General features: G+C 42.7%; 1 protein-coding gene across 7 annotated transcripts in view; it reads left to right on the plus strand.

Moving 5' to 3' along the window:
* Nucleotides 1–21,101, plus strand: part of LOC109909321 (voltage-dependent L-type calcium channel subunit beta-2) — a 135,851-nt gene extending 114,750 nt beyond the window's left edge. For 5 of the 7 annotated variants that reach the window (XM_031796233.1, XM_031796235.1, XM_031796238.1 and 2 more), the window contains 7 exons: nt 1,710–1,790; nt 3,016–3,074; nt 3,697–3,806; nt 12,866–13,020; nt 14,018–14,113; nt 17,261–17,443; nt 18,635–21,101. In XM_031796233.1, coding sequence (XP_031652093.1) covers nt 1,710–1,790; nt 3,016–3,074; nt 3,697–3,806; nt 12,866–13,020; nt 14,018–14,113; nt 17,261–17,443; nt 18,635–19,402 — 1,452 coding nt within the window. In that variant the 3' untranslated portion in view covers nt 19,403–21,101. The remainder of the gene's footprint in view (nt 1–1,709; nt 1,791–3,015; nt 3,075–3,696; nt 3,807–12,865; nt 13,021–14,017; nt 14,114–17,260; nt 17,444–18,634) is intronic. The other 2 variants (XM_031796234.1, XM_031796236.1) reach the window with 1 other exon arrangement.
* Nucleotides 21,102–21,781: the final 680 nt, after the last annotated feature.

The following is a 21,781-nucleotide window of genomic DNA, read 5'->3' on the forward strand; positions in this document are numbered from 1 at the left end:
GGAGTATCTGTCCATAGGACCACTTTAAACCGTACACTCCACAGAGCTGGGCTTTACGGAAGAGTGACCAGATAAAAAGCCATTGCTCAAAGAAAAAAATAACCGAACATGTTTGGTGTTTGTCGGAAGGCATGTGGGAGACTCCCCAAACATATGGAAGAAGGTACTCTGGTCAGATGAGACTAAAATTGGGCTTTTTGGCCATCAAGGAAAATGCTATGTCTGCCGCAAACCCAGCACCTTACATCACTCCAAGAACACCATCCTCACAGTGAAGCATGGTGGTGGCAGCATCATACTGTGGGGATGTTTTTCATCGGCAGGGACTGGGAAATTGGTCAGAATTGAAGGAATTTAATTTAATTATGAAAGTCAGTTTAGACCAAGTTCTTATTTCCAATGACAGCCTAGGAACAGTGGGTTAACTGCATGTTCAGGGGCAGAATGACAGATGTGTACCTTGTCAGCTCGGGGGTTTGAACTTGCAACCTTCACTAGTCCAACGCTCTAACCACTAGGCTACCCTGCCGCCCCAATGATGGAATGATGGATGGTACTAAATACAGACTGGGATATTTGAGACTGGGATAAAGGTTCACCTTCCAGCAGGATAATGACCCTAAGCATACTGCTAAAGCAACACTCGAGCGGTTTAAGGGGAAACATCTAAATGTCTTGGAATGGCCTAGTCAAAGCCCAGACCTCAATCCAATTGAGAATCTGTGGTATGACTTAAAGATTGCTGTACACCAGCGGAACCCATCCAACTTGAAGGGGCTAGAGCAGTTTTGCCTTGAAAAATGTGCAAAGCTTATAGAAACATACCCCAATAGACTCCAATATACTTTTTTTTGCCTTATTTCTTGTTATTTTCACAATAAAACATATTTTGCATCTTCAAAGTGGTAGGCATGTTGTGTAAATCAAATGATACAACCCCCTCCAAATTGATTTTAATTCCAGGTAGTAAGGCAGCAAAGTAGGAAAAATGCCAAGGGAGGTGAACACTTTCGCAAGCCACTGTATACCTTGACTTCCACACATTGATTGATTGTTGTTCATGTGAAGCTTCTTGTCAATTCATTTAGGGGTTGGGTGAAGATAAGAATGTTGTATTCTAAGAGCAAATACTAACAGATTATCTTAATATTTGTTCAGTGTGTGATATAATTCGGTATCATTTGTTACTTTTGAAAACAGAACACCCCTATCTCTATGGGTCCGAACATTCTAGCTGGCATCCTTGTGTGTTGAGTGTAAACTGGGACTCGCAATTAGGACAACTAATTTCATAGTTCCTTTCAGTTCTATTAAATGGTCTAGTGCAGGGCTTCCCAAACTGGGTCCTGCCCCTCTCCCGGATGCACGTTTACTTATTTGCCCTAGCACTACACAGCTGATTCATATAATCAAAGCTTGATGATGAGTTAGTTTTGCTGGGCAAAACCAAAACTGGCTCCCAGGGGGGCCCCAGGACTGAGTTTGAGAAACCCTGGTCTAATGGGTTGTGCTTTGCTGTTCCCTGCTGGACGTAGTGTGTAATTCTGTAAATGCATACCAAATGCCACCCTATTTCCTATTGAGTGCACAACTTTTTTTTTACCAGGGCCCTGCACTGTGTAGGGAATAGGTTGCCATTTGGGATGCATCCTATGTATAATAATCTCCCTGGATGTGAAGCTGATGGTTTGTTTTCTGTCGTTGGGCAGACGGAACACATTCCTCCATACGACGTTGTGCCTTCCATGCGACCTGTGGTCCTGGTTGGACCGTCACTGAAGGGCTACGAGGTAACATAATTGTTATAAATTGCTGTACAGTTTTTATAAGGGATTATTACTGACACTACCACTACTACACTCACAAGGACATTCTATTTAGATCACAATGGTCGCATTCCACTACTTATGTTGCCAGATCTTACATCACCTGGATAGGCATTTTACCTATCAGCTAACCACATCATATGTTATAGCAATCTGTCAGTCAATGACACAGTTGATCTCGTGGCACGAAACCATTGGTTGATGCATGCAATGTCTAAGCAGTGGAATGTGACCTACTTGTTAAAGGGATAGTTCACCCAAATGTTTAAATTATATATTGGTTTCCTTACCCTTTAAGCTATGACAGCAACCCTTCCTTACCCTTATGCATTAACCCTTTATTACCCTTCCTTACCCTTTAAGGTATGACAGCAAACCAATGAAGTGGTTAAGTTTCCCGGGCACTGATTCCAAATATTAACGTTTTAGCATTTGTGGCACAAATCCCATTCAAGTCATGGGACTGATATTATAATTTTTTTCACACATCATGTCCAAATCATTCGAAAGTAACTGCAATTTATTGTGAAGCTCAACAAAGTCACTCATAGATATGATTTGGAAAATGCTAATATCGGTCCCATGACTTCAATGGGACTTGTGCAAGCAACTGCCAGCGAAATGAAACCAAACGATGGATTGCTGTCATACCTTGTCCATAGACTGTTTACAGGGTAAGGAAAACAATGTGTAACGTTCCCAAACTACCCCGGTTTTCCAGAAATCCTGGTTGGAGGATTCTGGATGTCCTGCTTTATTCCCTTTTGATTTCTGGAAAACCTAGACATTTTGGAAAAGTTACTGGAATTTTGCCACCCTTCTACTTGAACTAGCACCACTACTCAACTCACTAATGCATACTGTTTACACTAACTACACTTCTACTACTAGTTTACATTGTAGATACAATGACAGAGTTGAGCTTTGTCTCTGTGTATTTGTGGGAGGCAGACAGGGGCAGGGGTCTCTGGAACCTGGTGAGAACAGGACACACTAAGCTGAGGAGGATCACAGGGGAAGGCTGACGTGCCCTCAATCAATACTGAAACAGCAATCTGTTGGGCTCCCTTTTTCAGCAACAAAGAGCTTGCTTTGATTCACCCACCCATGCACACACACATATTGTCTGTTTTCATGATGGTGATTTCTAAAATGTTCACTATGTTTTAATTGCCCCATTTGGTTTCAGGTGACAGATATGATGCAAAAAGCACTGTTTGACTTTTTGAAACACAGATTTGAGGGAAGGTAAGTTGAGCTGTCCCTGCTTTCCTTTCTTCCCTCCCTCCCTCTTTCTCTCTCTCTCTGTATCCTTGTTCAGTATGCTCTGCCCGAGTCCTATAGGCTGGTATTTAGTCATCCCTGGAGGTTTCGCAGAGGGAGTGTGTAACAAGTTTGTTTGGCCTGGAGATGTGTGCTCGCTGCTACTTTAAATAGGCCCTCTCCATGTCCTTAATAGGCTATAGTGGGCCCTAGTGCAGTGCAGGGTTCTCCTCAGCTCCTCTCCTCTCCGGCTGCCTGGCCACTTTCCCATCCGCAGTAGGGAAATTATTTTACAAAACATAGGATCATTAGCATATACTGTGCATTGTTTTATATCCCTCTCAAAGTGCAACCCTTTTGATAACCAACAATGAGTTTTACAAAGCATACTCTCACCACTCTCTTCCCTCTTCTACCAAACCTTGCTTAGAAATCACAAAACTCTCCCCTCTTCCTTATGGATGGTGATTTTGCTGCGATGCCTTTTTGTTTCTAATTCTGTACTTTTTCCCAAGTGTTAAATATTTGATTGATAAGGCTGTTTCAGAAATCAGAGCACACTCTAGTCTCTCGGTGACCAGTTATTTTCTCTCTGCCTTCCTATCAGAATATCAATCACTCGAGTCACTGCAGACATCTCTCTTGCCAAACGCTCCGTCCTCAACAACCCTAGTAAACACGCCATCATCGAGAGATCCAATACACGCTCCAACCTTGGTAAGTTTGGTGGTATGCGGCTGGGGGACCTCTGTGTTCTTCTAGGGCCCATTGTATTCAGAGAGACTAATTCATTGCAAAGAGAGAAGGGAAAGAATAAAAGATGAAAGAAAGTCTTCGGATGTTTCCCAAAAGGCACCCTATTTCCTATATAGTGGACCACTTTTGACCATGGCCCAAAGGGCTCTAGTTGAAAGTAGTGCATTATATAGGGAATAGGGTGCCATTTTTGGCGCAACCTTGGAGATGGTTATAATGCAGACCTACAGATGTTGGAGGCGAAGAATGACCTGGCCAGGCCTGTGATTAAAAAGGTTTGCTTTTGGGACGAAAGAGAGAGAAAGAAAATTGAGACTAGATAATCTGCTGCCAGATAACAAGGTCAAGAATGCAGCTGTTTTTACCAGGCTTGAGTAACAAGCTGTGATAACAATGACACAGGACCTCACTGAGCCAACGAAACTACGGAAGCCATGTAGCTAATCTTTGTGTTGGATCGCCGTGGTCCTCTGTAACGTTACTCATGGGCTGTGTCCCAAATGGCACACTATTCACTTCATAGTGCACTACCTTTGACCAGAGTCGTATGGGCCCTGGTCAAAAGTAGTGCACTAAATAGGGAGTACGGTGCCATCTGGGATGCATCCCTGGTGTGCCGGTTGCTCCATTACACTCTTAGAATAAAAGGTGCTGTCTAGAAAACTAAACGGTTCTTCGGCTGTCCCCATAGAAGAACCTTTTTGGTTAGGGGTGGAATCTTTTTTTTCTAAGAGAGTAGTTATGGGATAAACCCGCCCATCTTTAAAGATACATTAGCACTGGGACACACTCAAAACACTGCACAAACATTACTCTTTGTGCTCCAATTTTGACTAAAAGCTTTAACTTGAAGCCAATGCGACTGGATAATTATTTTGTCACTTCGGGGACTGATGTTTTGACTGTACGCTGAACCTTGACTCTGTCTTGATGGTGATAGATACAGGGGTGAAAGTGGACTAAGCCAGTACGGTCCTGTACGGCGTCCTGACAAAATAAATAGTAGGAGCAGGTCAATGCCTTACCGGTAAAACGTGAGCCTATCACAATTTTTATTATGAAATTTCAAGAAAACTATAGGCAATAACATAATTATTTTACATTACCGCATGTCAGCTGCATGACAATTCTTGACTTGAATTGACTTGGAAATGGGCAGTATACCCTCCAAATTGCATTGTGGTTCACGAGAACACTAATATTTTTCCAAAGCGGAGATAAGTGGCCAAAACCAAGACCCGTGCATATAAGAGTGTACACATCAATTCTGACTACAAGTTTAGTGGGCCTAATGACAATCGCTGAATTATAATTATCAGACACACATCTGGGCTATCAGCACAATGTCCGACCACAAACAAATAGGGCAAGAGGTGGTTGTATCTTAGTCATGGGCAGCTCTCGATGGGCAAACACAAGCTTTGTTTGAGCTGCTAATGAAATGTAATAAAAAGTGTTGCTAGGGAGATTTCCTGGACTGTTCCTGATATATGTATTTGACCCAACTGGAGAAAAAAGCATTAGTTAATACTGGTTACTCCCAAGTGGCACAGCGGTCTAAGGCACAGCATCTCAGTGCAAAACGCGACACTACAGTTTCTGGTTCGAATCTAGGCTAAATCACATCCGGCCGTGGCAGTCCCATAGGTTTGGCTGGGGTAGGCCGGCATTATAAATAAGAATTTGTTCTTAACTGACTTGCCTCGTTAAATAAAAAAAATAATACTTCCAATTTCCACACAATCCTATAGTATTATAGACGTGGCAATAGATGCGCTTGTCAATATTCCATATCACAGAATGAAATTTGGCCCACCGGTTGAGGACTCAATTCCTTAAATGGTCAGCAGATGGCTTTTTCTTGCTAAAAGAATCTATAAAATGTACCATTCTCCCGTCGGGATTCTCTAAGAAGACATTAAAGAAGTTCCACTAGGTTGTCAACAGTGACGCTCGAAAGACCAAGAAAGTTGACGGAAGTGCCTTCCATTTGATTAACCGAGAAATGTGTTGGTGATGTAATTAAAAACAATACTTTCACTGCTCTTTTACAGCAACTCATGATGGAAAGCTAAGTAATTACATGGGGGGCTAGCAGGCTAATATTTAATTGTGGTTGAAGGAGAAACAGAAAAGATAAGACAGACAGAAGCAGGATCAGAAATCATACAGTCCCATGCAAGGTGAGAAATGCAGCAGGTCCTCATTGATGATATATCTGTTCTATGTACTGAGCCGTGACGTAAAACTGAAACCAAGACACTCTTGTATCTTAGCAACAGTAGCTAGCTAGTTACCTACACAAGTTATTAATTAACTAGCTAACGTTATATCTTGACAACATTGATGCGCAATATATTTTTGTTCTCAGACATATCTAGGCCATATTCAAAATAGAATTCAAGCCAGATAGCCTACACTGTTGAAATTGTATGTTTAATTAGTTGACATCGTAACACTATCTACTAGCTAGCTAGCCAGCCAGGTTCACGGGTTCACATCTCATCTGAGCAGCCCAACTATGGCACAAGTTGGCTAGCTAGTTAACGTCAACACACCCCATACCGTACAAATGTGCGCAACCGCAACATTCAAACGAGGCTACAAAGAAAACTAATGGGATTGTAGTGACTGTGTTGACGTCAAAATCAGGGGTGTGAACTAGGTTTCTATTCAAGCGTTGATCGACATGGTAATGGCTCTATAGTATTGGATAAAAGTTGAAAGAACTGACCCTCCGTTACATCTTGACGTGTCATGTCGTAACGTACAGCACGCATAAAGCAACTATTTCTTACAATCTCTCTCAACCAGGTGTAGCACTTCTATCATCCTTTAAAAACAAGAAATGGACAGTGACGGGAGTAAGGGGGATACCTAGTAATTTTCTTCGTCATCATTGCATGCGATCATCATTCTCAAAGCCGCTGTTTACTTCTAAGATCACTTTAGCACCGCCCTAAAAACCCGATTCAAATTCGACACAAACCTTCAAATAGGTATGTAATGACACATTATATAAACTCTTTATAGTGTTTTATTTAAATTTTTAGAGGCGATAAGGTGATAAGTTGGACAGATCGAGTGAAAAAAAGCAATTTTCCCACACGACATCTCTCCTTCTCACTATCACACATTAGTTTCGCTTCCCCACCCGCCTTTTTTAAAAAGACTCGACGGGGCTCATTGCCTGCTTGAATTATGCAGAAAGGGCAGCGTTTAGGTCATGTAATTGATTTTGTTGAAAGGGGGAGAAATTGTGCTTCACAATGGTATTGACATTACAGTTGATCTTGAAGTATTACGTTTTGGGGCGCTAAAATAAGGGCAATTGTACGGACCAAGGCGATGTACGAGTTTACGTGAGTTTACGTTAACTCGTTGTCACAACATTGACCCTCGGCATACTTCTTTTGTTCCCTCGTTGTGACAACATTGACCCTCAACATACTTCTTTTGTTCCCTCGTTGTTACAACATTGATCCTCAACATACTTCTTTTGTTAAATTATCTCAGCAATACTCACAGTATTATTCAAGGTAGATTAACTATCTAACATGCAGGCATGAGCTCAGATCGGCCTACAAACGTTCATTTTGTTGCATCAATTTAAACCAATGCTCAAATTACATAGCATAATGCCGCAACAATTTCATCAAACAGAAATAGAACATTATAGCTATGTATATTCTTACCTTGATCGTCGGTATAAGCTACTCTTTGGCCATAATTCCAATAGAGTCTCATCACAAGTGTTAAGGCAATGTTGTTCTGCACTACAATGGTTGTTGACTGATGTTGCAGCATCTTAGCCTGATTTATTCTCACTTTCTGCCAATTGTATAATTTAAATACAAATGACCTATTGAAATGCAAGCAGCAGGTGATGAGACCAGTTACAGAAAGTATTACAATATCTTACCAACATGATTGTAATACAGTCATCAGTACTATTCATATTAACCTACTGGACGTCCTTAGCACAAACAAACAAGAATATGAAACAAAGATTTACTTTATTTTACATGATGATTTAATGGCGAATGAATGACACATTGTTAAATGTCGTAGCGGCCGGCTGTCTGTGTTTACATCTCTCTCAGTCCAATCACTAAAGACAGCTATAGTAGAGGAAGAGAGGTCACAAGAGAAAAGGGTGGGGGGGGGACTAGGTGGAGGTTCAGATCTCATGGAGAGTTACCCTCCTGTAGCTTATCGATCAAATAGGTATAAGAATCAGGTGCACTAGATTAGGGTTGGAGAAAAACCTACAAGACACTAACTCTCCAGGGGAGCCCTGCATCAGATCATGCTGGATCTTGTGTCGAGTCTGTTGATTCCATCTCGATCTGGTACTCCAGCCCTCGGGGGTCTGATTGGTGTCACACTATTTCCCAGTCCCAGATGCAGTGCCTTCAAAGTATTCAAACCCCTTGATTTATTCCACATTTTGTTTAGTTACAGTCTGAATTCAAAATTGATTAAATAGATGTTTTTTCCACCTACACACAATATCCATTAATGACAAAGTGAAAACATGTTTTTAGAAATGTTTGCAAATGTATTGAAAATGAAATACAGAAATATCTAATTTACATAAATATTCCCACCTCTGAATCAAATCAAATCAAATCAAATGTATTTATATAGCCCTTCGTACATCAGCTGATATCTCAAAGTGCTGTACAGAAACCCAGCCTAAAACCCCAAACAGCAAGCAATGCAGGTGTAGAAGCACGGTGGCTAGGAAAAACTCCCTAGAAAGGCCAAAACCTAGGAAGAAACCTAGAGAGGAACCAGGCTATGTGGGGTGGCCAGTCCTCTTCTGGCTGTGCCGGGTGGAGATTATAACAGAACATGGCTAAGATGTTCAAAGGTTCATAAATGACCAGCATGGTCGTATAATAATAAGGCAGAACAGTTGAAACTGGAGCAGCAGCACGGTCAGATGGACTGGGGACAGCAAGGAGTCATCATGTCAGGTAGTCCTGGGACATGGTCCTAGGGCTCAGGTCCTCCGAGAGAGAGAAAAAAAGAGAGAATTAGAGAGAGCATATGTGGGGTGGCCAGTCCTCTTCTGGCTGTGCCGGGTGGAGATTGTAACAGAACATGGCCAAGATGTTCAAATGTTCATAAATGACCAGCATGTTCGAATAATAAGAAGGCAGAACAGTTGAAACTGGAGCAGCAGCACGGCCAGGTGGACTGGGGACAGCAAGGAGTCATCATGTCAGGTAATCCTGGGGCATGGTCTTAGGGCTCAGGTCCTCCGAGAGAGAGAAAGAAAGAGAGAAGGAGAGAATTAGAGAAAGCACACTTAGATTCACACAGGACACCGAATAGGACAGGAGAAGTACTCCAGATATAACAAACTGACCCTAGCCCCCCGACACATAAACTACTGCAGCATAAATACTGGAGGTTGAGACAGGAGGGGTCAGGAGACACTGTGGACCCATCCGAGGACACCCCCGGACAGGGCCAAACAGGAAGGATATAACCCCACCCACTTTGCCAAAGCACAGCCCCCACACCACTAGAGGGATATCTATAACCACCAACTTACCATCCTGAGACAGGGTCGAGTATAGCCCACAAAGATCTCCGCCATGGCACAACCCAAGGGGTGGGGGGGGCGCCAACCCAGACAGGATGACCACATCAGTGAATCAACCCACTCATGTGACGCACCCCTTCCAGGGACGGCATGAGAGAGCCCCAGTAAGCCAGTGACTCAGCCCCTGTAATAGGGTTAGAGGCAGAGAATCCCAGTGGAAAGAGGGGAACTGGCCAGGCAGAGACAGCAAGGGCGGTTCGTTGCTCCAGAGCCTTTCCATTCACCTTCCCACTCCTGGGCCAGACTACACTCAATCATATGACCCACTGAAGAGATGAGTCTTCAGTAAAGACTTAAAGGTTGAGACCGAGTTTGCGTCTCTGACATGGGTTGTCAGACCGTCCCATAAAAATGGAGCTCTATAGGAGAAAGCCCTCAGCACTTTCAGCACTTTGTAGAAGCGCCTCTGGTGGCGATTACAGCTTTGAGTCGTATTTGGTATGCCTGTATCAGCTTTCCACATTTGGATTTGGGGATTTTGTCCCATTCTTCCTTTCAGATTTTCTCAAGCTCTGTTAACTTGTTATGGCTGCAATCCCGTTAACGGGATAATTGTCATCAAGAACGGCTGAATTGCATAGCGCCACCTTCAATGAATATTACAAAAAATATTTATATTCATGAAATCACAAGTGCAATATAGGAAAACACAGCTTAGCCTTTTGTTAATCCACCTGTCGTGTCAGATTTTGAAAATATGCTTAACAGTGAAAGCAATCCAAGCATTTGTGTAAGTTTATCGATCGCTCGACAAAACATTATGTATACTTAGCATCAAGTAGCTTGGTCACAAAAATCAGAAAAGCAATCAAATGAATTGTTTACCTTTGATGATCTTCAGATGTTTTCACTCACCAGACTCCCAGTTACACAATAAATGTTTCTTTTGTTCCATAAAGATTATTTTTATATCCAAAATACCTCCGTTTGTTTGGTGCATTATGTTCAGAAATCCACACGAAAGAGAGGTCACGACAACACAGACAAATTCCAAATAGTTTCCGTAATGTCCACAGAAACATGTCAAACATTTTTTATAATCAATCCTCAGGTTGTTTTTAAAATATATAATCGATAATATATCAACCGCAAATGTCTTTATCAGTAGGAGAGTGAAAGGCAATGGCAGCCAAAACTGTTGCGCGAGCAAAACTCATGCGACCACCTGACGCGATGTTATCTTTCTGGCTCATTTTTCTAAATAAAAGCCTGCAACTATGTCTGAAGACTGTTGACAACTTAGGGAAGCCAGAGAAAAAGGAATCTGGTTGATATCCCTTTAAATGTTGGATGGGCATTCAAAGGAACAGACAATATTTTGACAGTTTTGGAATCTTTAGAGTGTTTTCTATCCTAATCTGTCAATGATATGCCTATTCTAGCATCTGGTCCTGAGAAATAGGCAATTTCTTTGGGAATGTTATTTTTCCAAACATAAAAATAGTGCCCCCTAGCTTCAAGAGGTTATTAACCAGGTTGGCCAGTTGAGAACAAGTTCCCATTTACAACTGCAATCTGGCCAAGATAAAACAAAACAGTTAGAAAAACAACAACAACACAAAGTTACAAGTGGGATAACAAAAGCAGTCAATAACACAATAGAAACATCTATATACAGTGTGTGCAAATAGAGTGAGGAGGTAAGGCAATAAATAGGCCATAGCAACGAAGTAATTACAATTTAGCAAATTAACACTGGAGTGATAGATGTGAAAATGACGATGTGCAAGTAGAAACACTGGTGTGCAAAATAGCAAAAAAAAGTAAATAAAAGCAGTGGGGATGAGGTAGGGAGTTGGATGGGCTATTTACAGATTGGCTGTGTACAGCTGCAGCGATCGGTAAGCTGCTCAGATACCTAATGCTTAAAGTTAGTGAGGAAGATATAAGTCTCCAACTTCAGCGATTTTGCAATTCATTCCAGTCATTGGCAGCAGAGAATTGGAAGGAAAGGCAGCCAAACCAGGTCTTGGTTTTGGGGATGACCAGTGATATATACCTGCTGGAGTGCATGCTACGGGTGGGTGTTGCTATGGTGACCAGTGAGCTGAGATAAGGCGGAGATTTACCTAGCAAAGACTTATAGATGACCTGGGGCCAGTGGGTTTGGCGACGAATATGTAGCGAGGGCCGGCCGACGAGCGCATTGAGGTCGCAGTGGTGGGTGGTATATGGGGCTTTGGTGACAAAATGGATGGCACTGTGATAGACTGCGTCCAGTTTGCTGAGTAGAGTGTTGGAGGCTATTTTGTAAATGACATCGCCGAAGTCGAGGATCGATAGGATAGTTAGTTTTACGAGGGTAGTTTTGGCAACGTCGTTGAAGAAATCTTTGTTGAGAAAAAGGAAGCGATTCTAGATTTAATTTGAGGATGCTTAATATGAGTCTGGAAGGAGAGTTTACAGTCTAGCCAGACACCTAGGTATTTGTAGTCGTCCATATATTCTAAATCAGAACCGTCCAGAGTAGTGATGCTAGTTGGGCGGGCGAGTGCGGGCAGCGATTCGGTTGATGAGCATGCATTTAGTTATACTTGCATTTAAGAGCACTTGGAGGCCACGGAATGAGTGTTGTATCGCATTGAAGCTCGTTTGGAGGTTTGTTAACACAGGGTCCAAAGAAGGGCCAGATGTATACAGAATGGTGTCGTCTGCGTAGAGGTGGATCAAGGAATCACCCACAGCAAGAGCGACATCATTGACATTTTCAGAGAAAAGAGTCAGCCCGAGAATTGAACCCTGTGGTACCCCCATAGAGACTGCCTGAGGTCCAGACAACAGGCCCTCCAATTTGACACACTGAACTCTATCTGAGAAGTAGTTGGTGAACCAGGTGAGGCAGTCATTTGAGAAACCAAGGCTGTTGAGTCTGCTGTTGAGTCTACGGTGATTGACAGAGTCGAAAGCCTTGGCCAGGCCGATGAAAACGGCTGCACAGTACTGTCTTTTATCGATGCCGGTTATGATATATAAATGAATAAAGAAGCAAACACATGCTTCACTGTTTCATCAACCATACACTCCATACACAAGCCGTTCACATGCTTGCGAACCAGATGTAATGAGTTTGATGTACAGTGCCCTAGATGCAACCGAGCAAACACAACCTCTTCCTTCCTAATCTGACCAATGAATCTTGGAGTAGTCTAGCAGTAGTCAAGCTGCTTATGTTGAAAATCCTTGTTTGTACAAAGGTAGAATTTCCTTTTTTGAGGGAAAAGCTAATATTTCACTTTTTTAAAAATGTATAATCATTGTCTTGCTAATATCTCCTTCTCTCACCGCCGCCTAACTGAATGGAAGAATGGAAACGGATCTATGGTTTGACTTTCGTTCTCGCTCTCTCTCTCTCTCTGTCTGTGACTCGTCTGTCCCTCCCTCTGCCCCTCTCGTTCTCTCTTAGTAGCTGAAGTGCAGAGTGAGATAGAGCGTATCTTTGAACTGGCCCGGACCTTACAGCTGGTGGTTCTGGACGCAGACACCATCAACCACCCGGCCCAACTGGGCAAGACATCCCTGGCTCCTATCATCGTCTACGTCAAGATCTCCTCTCCTAAGGTGAGGCCAAGCAATGCAAAAAAATTGCAACTTACATTTCCATTCCACAAAATGCACTTTGGTAGTTTAAACTTGACATGTCAAACTGAATGCAGTGTACTAGTGTACAGTGTGCCCTAGTGTATTACATGGTTAATATTCTAATACGAACCTTTATTTTCTAGTAATGTATTCAGCCAACCTTCCATATCACACACAGTAATATTATGTGTAATTGTGGAAAGGTAGATGCAGGCCAGGAGAACACGTGTAAACGGTCCAGTGTGAGAGCAGTGAGTGACAGATTGATGAAGTAAACTGAGCTGAAGTGAAAGTCTCCTGAGTAGGGAAGTAGTCTCCTACTGGTTTATGGAGGTCTATGGATGTCCCTGGTGCATTGGGGAGCAAGTGGTGTATGGATGTCTTGTCACTGCTCATATCGCATTTTTCTAACTGAACGGCGTCCTGTTTGGGTTATTAAACACGGCCTGTCGGCGCTGACTACTCCGCTCGTCTGAATGGGAGAGAGTGAAGTGGGGGCGACTGATTCATCACGCTAACCTTCAGCCTTAGTGTAAACAACACCCATGATTCAAATATCCTTCAAAAAACGCTGGCATTTGAGTAAGATAGAAAGGGAAAGAAGGCGTCGCTGAAGGAATGTGAATTACGGCTCTAAATCAAAGTGTCGGCAGTCTGAATCACACCTCGATGGGATAAACCAAGTGTATTTGACTCCTCTTTTTATCAACGTCTGCTGCTGTGAATCAGTAAAACCACAGTTCTACTTTAGTGCTGATGTTAGGCTCAAGTTTCCACGTTGCCGTACATCGGAGTTGACTTCCTCACAGTGCTGATGATGCTGTGCTGTGTTGGAGTTGACTTAGTTTCGGTGCTGATGACGCTTCCGTGTGATGGAGTTGACTTTGCTACGGTGTTGACAATGCTTTAATGGGATCGAGTTTACTCCATTATGGTGCCGATGGCCTCTCATGCCCCTCGCTCATATGTCCCACAGGTTCTGCAGAGGCTCATCAAGTCCAGAGGGAAGTCCCAGGCTAAGCACCTCAATGTCCAGATGGTTGCCGCAGACAAACTGGCCCAGTGCCCTGCCGTGAGTATAGCCACACCACTGCCCGGAGATCACTGTTACCTGGATGACACCCACCACATACCACATCTAACACATCCTGGACATTTCATAATACTGTTTCAGTGTGCCGATTGAAGATTTGGGTTTCTGCGCATCAAGCCTCTGTTGATACTGTAAAGGAGACTATCGTGGGCTGAATCCTAACTTGCGAACTCACACTGAAAATACATACTCGAGTTACTTGAAGTCTTATGTGTATTGCCACTGATGTTGATCGCAGATTTGCGTGGAGGTTTTGAGTCGTGTGCGTATATCTCCCAGTAGGATTCTGCCCTTATATTAATAATACTGTTGTGGAATGCTTCAGAAAGACTCATATCTCCTGCCAATTCTATTTCCGTCCTTCTGTGATCTTCTTGGATATTCTTTTAGAATATGAGTGCAATCATTTCAGGCTTGTGGAAAATCTGCCCTAATGTACATCCAATAGCATCAAATCAAATTGTATTTGTCACATGCATCGAATACAACAGGTACAACCTTACCGTGAAATGCTTACTTACAAACCCTTAACCAGCAATACACTTCAAGAAATAGAGTTAAGAAAATATTTGCTGAATAGACTAAAGTGAAAAAATAATAATATGGGGGGAAAAAAGTAACAAGAAAATGACAATAACGAGGCTATAACGAGGCTACATGGAGTGGTGTTACCGAGTCAATGTACAGGTTAGTCGAGGTAATTTGTAAAGTGTGCATAGATAATAAACAGGGAGTAGCAGCAGTGTAAAAACGGGGGGGGGGGGTTAATGGCAATTGTCTAGGTGGCTTTTGATGAATTAGTCTTATGGCTTGGGGGTAGAAGCTGTTAAAACTACTTGGCACCACACGTCCCGCTAGGGCACCTCCCCCCACTGCTCAACTGACACAGTAGCACACAGAACGCAAAAAATATTCTTAGAAATATTTAACCTCCACACATTAACAAGTCCAATAGCTCAAATGAAAGATAAACACCTTGTTCATCTAGCCACCAAGTCAGATTTCTAAAATGTTTTACGGCGAAAACATAGCACATATTTATGTCAAACCACCACCAAAGATAGGCTAATTTACATAGCCATTTTGTAGAACAATAGATGCAATCACAAAAGCAGGATTAAAAGTAAAATAATTCACTAACCTTTTGAAAATCTTCATCAGATGACAGGAATAGGACATGTTATACAGTACATTTATGTTTTTTTCAATAATATGCTAATTATATCCATAAATCACGGTTTACATAGAAGGTCATGGCTAAAAAATGCTACAACAATGCCTGGAGAAATTATGGTAACTCTGCCAGATAACAGAAATACACATCATAAACGTTGACTAAATATACATGTTCTACATATACTTAGAAAGATACACTTCTTCTTAATAAAACAGCTGTGTTACATTTATTTTTAACTTTACAGATTTCGTTCACTAGGCTATAATGTGAGTCGGCGCTCAGGAATTAGCATTTTGGCTCCTCCACAGAAACCCAAATTTAACACATAAATGTTCCCTTACCTTTGCTGTTCTTCCATCAGAAGACCTGGAAGGGTTTATACTTACCAAAAACAGCTTTAGTTTTGAAGTCTGTGTCTTTCGGTTATCAAACACGACATATTTCGGTTGAAATGCAGCCAAAAAGTAAAGTTAGTTCGCACCAAAACGTCGAAATTACATATTATATGTCGACTAAACTTGTCAAACTTGGTTCAGAACACAGCGTTAGCATGCTATATAGCTTCACCGCAATTCTCAGGACAAAGAGAAACACACGCATCGTTTAATCAATCTTGAAAGAAAGACAGCACAGGCGCAGATTGCGTGTGAGAGTAACCCCGAAAGGTTTCGGCCCGTCATTAATCTCGTGAGCGCGCGATTCACACAATGAGAAGCCCCATTGAAAGCGGACACCGCGCTGAAGGCATAGGAACTGTTCCCAGGACCGTAGGTGCTTGGGAAGGGTGGGGGCGATGACGTCAAAGTTGGGCCAACTTTTTGGATGACAAGAGAGAGTTTGGGAGAATGAGTGCCCTGAGAGTTCTGCTTTACTTACAGACATAATTTAAACGGTTTTAGAAGCTTTAGAGTGTTTTCTATTCAATAATATTTATTATATGCATATATTAGCAATTTTTTACAGATTTTTTTTCTGTTTACTATGGGCACGCATTTCACCAACGGGGGCAGTATTCTGCCCTAGCCTTAACAGGTTTTAAGGAGCCTCTTGGTCCTAGACTTGGCGCTCTGGTACTGCTTGCCGTGCTGTAGCAGAAAGAACATTCCATGACTTGGGTGACTGGAGACTGAAACATTTTTGGGCCTTCCTCATCGCCTAGTATATAGGCCGTGGATGTCAGGAAGCTAGGCCCCAGTCATGTACTGGGCCGTTCGCACTACCCTCTGTAGCGCCATTTCATCCCTAGTGGGATTTAGCTTTCAACAATCTCACTGATCAGAAAATTCTTGCCAAATTAATATTTAATGCAATTTATTTTTTTTATTTTTTGACAGTTTTTGTCTAACTTTCTTAATCCGAGAAGCAGGTCAGTTTCTTGCTGAAGTGATTTGGAAGTTATTCCCAAAGAATCCCGAAGTTTGTCCTTTTTTATCACAAAGAAAAAGTAGATCCGCTGTTTTAAAATGGTTATGATGCTATTCTTGGCCCATATATAGCACATACACATGCTGTTTTTCAGCCCTTAAAACACTACAATTGAGTTTTTTCCAATCCTCCTTTCTCTTTATTTCTCTGTTTTCAGCTCTTAAAACACCAACAATTGAGTTTTTTCCTATCCTCCTTTCTTCCTCTCTTTATCTCTCTGTTTTGGGCACAAAAAACACTAACAATTACAGTCAGAAAAAAGGGCTCCAAAAGGGTTCTTTGGCTGTCCCATAGGAGAGCTATTTTTGGTTCCAGGTAGAACGCTTTTGGGTTCAATGTAGAACTTTCTTGGGAAAGGGTTCTACATGGAACCCAATAATGTTCTACCTGGAACCAAAAAGGGTTCTTCAAAGAGATGTCTTATGGGGACAGCAGAAGAACCCTTTTAGGTTCTAGATAGCATTTTTTTTTCTAAGAGTGTACCGTTTTCCCCTCCTCCCTCCCTCTGTTTATCTCTCATGTAGGAGATGTTTGACATCATCCTGGATGAGAACCAGCTGGAGGATGCGTGTGAGCACATGGCTGATTACCTGGAGGCCTACTGGAAGAGCACCCACCCCGCCAGCTGCAACCCCCCCAACCCGCTGCTGGCCAAGCTGGCCACAGACGCCCTGCCCTCCAGCCCCGCTCCCGTCTCCAACATGCAGGTACAGGTGCTGACCAGGCTTTAGGCCAACATGGGCAGCCTGCTCCAGGGCCCAGACAGGGATAGCAGGGAGACCAGTAGCTCACTGGCCATGAGCAGCCTGTACCGCCACTGAGTCAGAGTCATGACACACTGACCATGGTAGGAAAGAGCAGGGCAGAGAGAGTAATAGGAATAGAGAGACGAGGAACATGACCGGTGGTGGGCCTGCTAACCATGACTAGTCAAGATCATTAAGTCAGGAAAGTACGCTGACAACTCAGGAGCTTGTCATTTTAATTGGTTTAACACAGTGGGTTGCTATAATGAATTCCTTTGAAATAATTAATACTTACAGGAAAATGAATGAATAAGGTGATCATGATGTGTTTTGCATTATGCACCTCTGTCAGTTTGAAAATAATAATCTATTTGAAGGTTCTGTATTTAACGGTGAGCAGCGAACAATTTGTTTGGGTCATTTGATTGATTCTGGTCTGTTTCAGTTGTTTTTAAAATGTCCACGTCTTTTCCCCATCCCCATCCATTGCTCCCCCATTGGGAAATGTAAGACTGAAACTCCTGACAATGAGAGTCCTTTTGAAACTCTTGAAAATGCTGATGAAAATGCGTCTGATGAGTGAGGTTAACATGTCTGTGATTGTGGTGAGTGAGATACTCCGTCATAAGAGCTGTGTGGACTTCAGGGATGCATCTCAAATGGAACCCTATTCCCTATATGGTGCACTACCATAGACCAGTGCCCATAGGGCTCTGGTCAAAAGTAGTACACTAAGTAGGAAATAGGGTGCCATTTGGGACTTGGACCAAGGGTTAGTATTCCATGGGGATTCGGCCTTGGTTCTGGAGACTTAAAATAATAAACCAGGCCAAATGAATCTGAAAGCAAACGGATATGTGGATTTTTAGGGAAACTGTATTCTCCAGGACCATAGTCAACCTTCAGTGGTTGGTTGATAACCTATATTCAACCTTTGAGTGTGCAGTGCATATGTGTGTATGTGTACAAGTGTGCTGTTTGAATTTCATGCATGCGAGTTTCCTTGTGTGAATTTGAAATATTGTCTGGAAATGGTTGAAATGTGTGTTTGATTTGCATGTGATTGAGGGTGTGTGTTTGTCTTTTTTACTCTGCATATGCGTGTTGGTGTGTCTAGCTGTACTAACAGGCGTGTTGTGTTGCTAACCCCAGGGCAGCGGGGCAGAGGAGAAAGCAGGGGACAAGGCAGGACAAGGTGGGGAGAGGAAGGGCTCCAGAGAGGACCACCAGCACCACCATCACCACCACAGCCAGCATCAGAGCCAGGAGCAGCCAGATGGGGAGGGGGAGGAGGAGAGGGAGGAGGAGGAGAGGCCCCTAAGGACAGAGTCTTCCAGGAGACCCCAGCACATCCACCACCGCTCCTCCTCCCAGCGAACTGAGCAGCACCACAACCACCACCACCATCATCGTGGTGGTGGTGGTGGCCGGGGCAAGGGTCTCTCCCGGGGGGAGACACAGGACTCAGAGACCCCCGAGAGCCGGGAGAGCAGAGAAAGCAGAGACTCAGCGTACATAGAGCCCCTGTCTCAACTCCTACACCAGGAAGAGGAGGATGATTTTGGAGAGGAGTATGATGAGGAGGGGCTTGGAGAGGGGGGGCACCCCCAGCAGCAGCAGGGGCGCTACGAGGCCCAGCCCCAACCCAGGGACCATCATCATCACCACCACCACCATCACCGCGCAGGCGAGGAGGCGGGCCACAGCACAATAGGACACCACCGTTCTAAGGAGCGTAACGAGCAGGACCACAACGAGCGCAACAAGCCGCGCAGTCACCACCATCAACGACCGGCCCGCGACCGCGACCACCACCACCACCAGTACTATGACCGCGACCGGGACAGGGAGGGGGAGGTTGCCCCCAAAAAGAGGGGTGACACAGAGGACTGGGCCAGAGACCCCTATATTCACCAGTGACAGCCTAGTCCCGAGACTCCAACCCCTCACACACTGAGACAGTGGTAGGACTCCCCTCTCTCTGAAACCGTTCTGTTGTCCCATCTTGCTGCTACACCCGTTTATGTATGCTTCCTTTGTAAAGGCCGTTGCATCCTTAGCAATGGCAGTATTTTTATTATATATAGTAAATAAATATATATATATATATGTGTGTGTGTGTGTGTGTGTGTGTGTGTGTGTGTGTGTGTGTGTGTGTGTGTGTGTGTGTGTGTGTGTGTGTGTGTGTGTGTGTATCGACACATAGACATTTTCGTTTATGTGTGGATATGCATGGATCTTCTCAAATATGCATATTTTAAACCTGTGTTTGATGAAGCATGACACAACAGCAGAATTATCTTCTGTACTGTACTGCTTTCTGTGACTAGCATTTAAAAAATATTTGTCAGGGTTTTTTATTTATTTTTTGTATGCTGCCACTTAAAAGAAGAATTTGTTCATTCAGACTACTGTTAGCAATGACTGAGAAGTGGGAAACCATGTAACTGGGTTAAATGCTATATATTTGCAATTGTTTTTGTTTAATTTAATTGTTCCTGTTTTTTTTGCTTGCGTTTCAAAAAAAAATCTGCATTGTTCATTTTCGGTGTTTGGTCCTCTGATGTTGATGCTGCCTCTCCATTGGGGCACACCTTAGTCTGGCCTTACAAGACAAAAAGAATAGTGACATTACAGTACTGTTGTTCAATTTATAAAGGGTCCAGAAACATTTTGTAACATTGATACACACTCTGTTCAGCACTTTTAGTACAACATACTGTAGACTGAATCACATTGTTGGTGTCAGGTGTACAACTATTTTATATTTTAGAGTAGAGTTATCGGGTAAAATCAATCCACTTTATTCCATGATGGTATGTCTTTTTAAGTGAAACCCTTTCTTATGGACAGTTCCATGCACTTAGTACAGTCCAATTAGCTATAAATGTGCGTTATGAGATACCCCAAAAATATTTCCTTGAATTATATTTATTTTCGATCTCTAATTGAAAATCAATCACAACCACTGAGTGAAATCAACTGGATGCTAAAGGTTAGCCTTTCCGCTAGGCTATGGTGCTCAAGAACAGTTGTAATAACCTAGTTATAACATAGCTCCAGTCCAGGGCGTTACATGTGGCTTTCTAATGCTGAGCTTCAGTGTCGGCAAGCCCCACATAACGCACTGGACAAGAGCTAGTTATAAAGTTTGCATTGATGATGAGGTTAGGGTCCTTACTTGAGGAAATGTGATTTAGGTGAATGTGTGAGTTATAAGAAGTAGATCCCTAGTGAGGTTTCTTAGTTCAGGCTGCCCTCTGTAAGGAGGTTAGGGGTATGTGCCCCAAATGTCACCCTGCTCCCTATATATAGTGCACTACTTTTGACCAGGGCCCATAGAGATCTACTCAAAAGTAGTGCACTATTTAGGGAATAGGGTACAATTTGAGATGCATCCGAGGTCACATACTCTGGCCCTCTGTTTACATTACCACCAACCAGCCAGTCCACTAGAACAATTTTCATTTTTTAGTTTTATTTTTGCCTAAAATATTATGATTATCCATTTATATGCTACTCTAGTAGCACTACACATTTTTAAGAGTGTACATATGTATGTACATATGTATAAATACAAAAAAATAAACTTGGCACAAAGAATTGATGTACAAGAATATCTATTGGTCTTGGATCTATTTGAAATATGTTTCATGAAATGCTGTTTCTTACAAAGCTGTGCTGTCCGTCTTTACCGTCTGTGCGTGCGTGCGTGTGTGTAAAAGTAACTGCTCCCTCTGAGAATGACATTCGCAGCTGACGTTGGCACTCTGACCAGGAATGTTTTATTTTATAAATGTGTTATTCAACTTTTATTTAATCAAGGGAGCCCATTGACACCATAGTTTCATTTTCAATAGTGCCCCCGGGACAACAAATTCAACACGAACGTACCACTAAAATGTATAAAAATTACAGGTTACAATTTGAAAAACTACAATTTCAACACAACAATACATTTTTCACATGTAATCAAGACAAATGCAATTCTCATTTAACTAAATCAACATTCGACTACTAAACTGCCGTAGCGGCACCAGGGAGTCAAGATGCAGGGGGTTCTGCAGGTTATTAAAAAAATGGGGAGGATTTACTTATTAATTGGGTGGAGACCCGAGAAACCTCAAACCCCGTGAAAGGGTTTGGTAACCCATGTTCTTATACTTCAACAACGAGTTTAAGTCGGAAGCTTGTGTAAAAGAGCTTTGAAAACCAAAAATGGAATAGTGAAATGATATACTGGACTTTAATGAGGGCCAGACAAATTTTTGATACAGGATGCAGTGATGCATATTAAAA

Source organism: Oncorhynchus kisutch, linkage group LG18 (assembly GCF_002021735.2).
Source record: "Oncorhynchus kisutch isolate 150728-3 linkage group LG18, Okis_V2, whole genome shotgun sequence".
Classification (NCBI taxonomy): Eukaryota; Metazoa; Chordata; class Actinopteri; order Salmoniformes; family Salmonidae; genus Oncorhynchus; species Oncorhynchus kisutch.